The 4,808-nt window shown below is 45.4% G+C and overlaps 1 protein-coding gene across 2 annotated transcripts in view; it reads right to left on the bottom strand.

Annotated features, from left to right (window-relative positions):
• Positions 1-1,121: 1,121 nt before the first annotated feature.
• The window catches only part of TFAP2B (transcription factor AP-2 beta), a 26,155-nt gene continuing 22,468 nt past the window's right edge, over positions 1,122-4,808 (bottom strand). For both annotated transcript variants that reach the window (XM_035895116.1, XM_009639630.2), the window contains 2 exons: positions 3,500-3,641; positions 1,122-1,422 (listed from right to left, as the gene is read on the bottom strand). In XM_035895116.1, coding sequence (XP_035751009.1) covers positions 1,122-1,422; positions 3,500-3,641 — 443 coding nt within the window. The remainder of the gene's footprint in view (positions 1,423-3,499; positions 3,642-4,808) is intronic.

Below are 4,808 nucleotides of genomic sequence, written 5' to 3'. Positions count from 1 at the left end.
TCGCAAATTTTGCAACCCGTTATGGCCAAGGCATTTTACCGTCAAAGGCAAGTCCTAAATTACAAAGGTATGTTTGCATGCATGAATATGTGCGGCTATACACACATATTAAATATATATATGTATATAGTCATGTATATACATATATATACACAAACATACATAGGATACACACGCACCCCTGGCAGGTTATGTGCGCGCATACGCATATGCACGCACATAGGCACACACGCACGTACACACCTGTAAACGCTGGTAAGCTAAACTGAGAGTCTGTCTAGACCAGGAAAAAAAAAACCCAAAAAGTTCTCAAAACCCAGAGTTAGCTAATTTGACTGAGCTACGACGACTCGGAACTTCCCTTCTAATGGCATCTCACGTTAAGACGCTGCCATGAACGCAGCTCGAACTGGCTGGTGTCGAAGACTTCGTGAGAGGTCCGTGCGCTCGCCTCCCCTCCTTTCCTAGTCTAGACAGAACCAGGGTGGTGAGATGAGATGGGAAGAGTTAGGGGGAATGAGGCGATGGGGTTGCTCAGAAGGGAATGCTCTGGAAGAACGTTTTAGCTAAGGTGGAGACAGGACGTCGTTCAAAAGAAAAGAAAAAAAAAAAAAAAAGAATAGAGAATGAAATAAAAATAATAGCAAGACAGACCGTGCAGCTCAAGAAATCAAAGCACTGACACCAAAAATGTTTCTCCAATTTCTTCCAATAAGTTATTCATGTCTTTCTTTTATTATTATTATTAATTATTATTATATTCCCCTCCCCCCCAAATCATTATTTAAAAAACGTGAAAGAACAGAAGTGGGAAAAAAATCCTGGTGGTTGTCTTCACATGTTCCTGGCAAGAGACTCTGAACCACTGGTCTTGCGCCATTGTGCTCCTCTGATCTTAAATTATTGTCTTTCTTTTATTATTATTATTTTTATTTTTATTATTATTATTATTTTGTCCTACCTAACAGAATTCTTCCAAAGCCCAATCCAGTATTTTTAAAGCTAAAATTAAGACGGTTTTGTTTTAAAAGATTCTCTCTCTCTTTTCTCCTTTTATTTATTTAACTTTTTTCCTTTTCCTTTCTTTTTTTTTTTTTTTTTCCTCTCTCTCTCTCTCTCTCTCATTTTCTGTGTTTCTCTTCCTTGTCTCCAGTTTTACTACCTGGTCCTTCGCCAGATGTGTGCCTGTTAGCAGTGTTGTTGTTCAAGAACATCTTGTCCATGCCTTTGAGAGCTTCAGTCAGGTAGTTTTGAAGGGCCGTGAGGGCAGCGCAGATAGCGGGGGCCCCAAAGCCGTGAGTGATGAGGCTGAAGTGAGTCAAGCAGCTCTGAATGCCCGGTTCCAAAATAGGGGTGGGCCGGCTGTTTCCAATGGGCGTCCTGTCCTGGGCCAAGAGATCTGTAAATTCTTTACAAAGTTGCCTGCGCGGAAGAGAGGAAGGCAGAGAGAGGGGGGAGAGAGAGAGAAAAGCGGTGGTTAGGCTCATCCCACACTTCTCCGAGACAACCAAGGTTGAAGGAAGGGGCAGGTTCAAGCCAAAGCTGATCCCAAGACCAAGGATAGGACATTTTTGCCACCTTCCTTTCCCCCAACAGTGCTTGGGGACTGGCCATGGTGAGCTAGCATCTCCCTGCTCAGGTTGATGTTTTCCAGGAGAGAGGTTTCTGCAATTGCAGGATAACACCAGGCCTGGAGACAGAAATCCCTCCAGCAGCCACAAGGATGCTTCTGAAGCACAGTGAAAACCCAGGCCTGCTCAGTGGCTCTAGAAATAACCAGGCTGAAAGGGTGATGTGCCATGGGTCTGCCAACCACCCGTCTTCCTGGAGGTCCAACCCTAGCTCAAAACAGCTCCCACTGATGCTGTTCCCAGAGGAAAGCACAACCAGGAATGGAGAGCTACTGGGTGGCACAGGGACACGGTGCAGGGAAGGGCCAAAATGGAGCCCTCTCTGAGACTGCTCAGGCTGGGCCACCTTATGGAGAAAGATCAGGACTTTGGAAGTTTCATGCCAGCTTATTCATTGCATGAGGAGCAAAGCTAGCATTTCCTATTTTATTTTGGGGGTGACATCCCAATTAACACATCAGAGTTGACATCTGGCTCTTGTTTGCTTGCCCACGCCTTTGAAAAATCAGATTTGATTTTTATAATAGATCCACACACACATTTTCTTTTGCGTTGCTCTGGTCCAAAAAGCCTTCAAGTCAACAGGTGCCTGGGCAATGTAGAAACCCTGGGGGCTGGAGCGGGTTCCCAAAGGAATAGTTTCTTTGAGACAGGGACTGGAGAAAAAGGGGTTGGAATTTTAAAAAAAAAAAAAAAAAGGAAAGGAAAGGAAAAAAGAAAACCTTAAAAAAGGCGTTCAGCTCTCATCCTCTGAAATTCTCTGAAATTCCCAGTGGGTTAAAGGTTTCAGAAGGTGGGGAAAGATAAAGGTCTGCTTCTATGTGTATTATCCATTAAGAAAGTGCAAGAGAGGAAACTTTGAATTTGGAGAACAAACAGTAATGAGTCCAACATTTTACATCTTCAAAGAGCAAAGCAGGGTCTGTGAGCAATTAAAGTTCTGGGACATTAATATCTTCTGACCCTGCAGAAAAGGGCAATCAAATTCCAATCACGTCTAAAAAACATCTGGACAAATTTGAGCAAATGATTTTTCAACCCTCCATATATTTCTTTAAATTACACTGTCATCGGAGGCAAGCCACATCCCAGAGCATGAAATAAATGAGAGCTGTTTGGGCTGGTATTTTTTTTTTCTTTTTCTTTCTTTTTTTTTTTTTTTTCCGCTTTTTTTTTGCCAGATTGATGGAGATGTGTGGAGACACACAGCACCCACCGCTGAGGACCTGAGTAAACTATGAAGCACCCAGTTAGGAGCCTGGGAGGCACAGCCAAGTGAAAATCATCTGACACAGCGCATCCACCGGGAAAATCCCAAGGCAGAGAGATGGGTTGAGAGGACCAAGCTGAGGATAACTAGCGGTACATGATGGTGGGGGTTTTTCTTGGGGTTTTTTTTTGCCTTTTTTTTTTTTTGCCTTTTTTTCCTTTTTTTTTTTTTTTTTTTTATTAAATCATATGGAAAAGACACTGCAATTTTGTAGCAGAGAAACAGGGAGGGGTGAGCAGCAGGAGGGACAGACAGACATGCTGTGGAAGCAAAATACAGACCTTTGGTCCCCTTTCCATAAAGACTGTTGAACTGGGGGTGGCTTGGAAACGATGCACAGTAGCTAGGGGACAGCCCCCTCCATCCTAGGGGTGCTGGCAGAAACCCCACTGCAGAAGGGCACAGGGGCTATAGGGTCTGCCCTGCCTATAGGGTGATATGAGCATCCTTCCTCCCCGCGGGGCCGGTATAATTTGGGGACTGGAAACACCGTCTGCGTTCAAAACGAGCTCAGAGGAAGAATTTGAGGAGGAGGAGGAGGATTTTCTGGGGGGAGGGTGGGAGAGGGGGGGTAGTCAATAGTCAACTTGGCACTCACTTTGTAGCAAGCAGCATGTTTTTCCTGGAGTGGAGGTCGCTGGGGTCCGTGTGCTGTCTGTTCAGGTACTCAGAAACAGCTTTGGCTGGGAACTCCGTTTCGCAGATGTACCCAAAATCCCGAGCTAAATGAACGGCCTCACCTGGAGGGAATGAGAAGGGGCATTAACACCTCCGGGCCCCGGCGGCCCCGGGCTGGGCTGGCTCCGACCTGCCCCTGCCCACCGCCCCCTCGGGGAAGGACCAGCTCTTTCGGGCCATAAGGTTCAGAAACCTTCTAACATCCCCTGCGCCTCAGGGACAGGCTCCAGGTATAGCTTTTCTTTCCACAAGCCCGATTTGGGGGGCAGAAGTAACTTTATGGGGCAGATTTTCAGGTGATGAGGTTTGCCTATGCTACAACATACCATGGTATGGACCCACGCAGCTGATCGTGCAGAACAGTGGGAAAAGTGCACACACACACACACGTAACATATACATACACACACACACACACACACACACTTTCGAATGATCTGGGCCAAAAAAAAAACAAAAAAAAAAAAAAACAGGGGAAACTTAAAGCCTGAAAGACAGAAAGATCCAAACTTCCCTTAAGAGCAAAGACACCGATCCGGTGGGAATACCCCAAAAAGCTGTCCATAATTTTACAGATGTGGACATAATGCTAATATTAATGGCAACTCTTTGGGGGCCATTATCTACACACTTGTTTATGCACACACGCAGAGCACTTGCATCGTTATCACAATTATCGCCACATCTGTAAAATGATGGAGATAACGGCATTTCGTCCGGTGGAAATTCTTAAAGCTGCTTTCTCAACTGACCATCATGCAACAGGAACTCCTCTCTGCCCGATGATGCTAATGGCAACCTTTTCTGTGAAAAATAATAATTATTCTAATTCTAATCGTCACTTTTCCTGCCTGCCTGGTTTCAGGTTTCTTGCCTCCAGAGGTTCGTGTCATCCAACTCCTACTGATGTACTTTATGCCACAAGAAGACGGTAGCTGAAGAAAGGAGGAAAAGAGGAGGGAGGAAAAAAAAAAAAACCCTCCGACTCTAGGGGGATTCCACCAGATTATAGCTCAGCCCCTCTAGAATAAAGCATTAAACCCTTTAAAGCACCGCCTGAGGGACCAGGGGGAAGATTTCCAACACGCAAAACAGATATGTCTAATAACTCCAGGACCACATTATTTTTAACGATCAGGAGTTGCTTTCCAACGTCATCTTCTGCTTTCCAAGGCTTCTCGCTAATCAGCAAACCGCTTAATGAAAGGCGGGGGGGGGGGGGGGCGGGG

Source organism: Egretta garzetta, unplaced genomic scaffold (genome assembly GCF_000687185.1).
Source record: "Egretta garzetta isolate BGI_Z169 unplaced genomic scaffold, ASM68718v1 scaffold235, whole genome shotgun sequence".
Lineage (NCBI taxonomy): Eukaryota > Metazoa > Chordata > Aves > Pelecaniformes > Ardeidae > Egretta > Egretta garzetta.
This window is presented reverse-complemented; position numbering and strand designations above follow the sequence as displayed.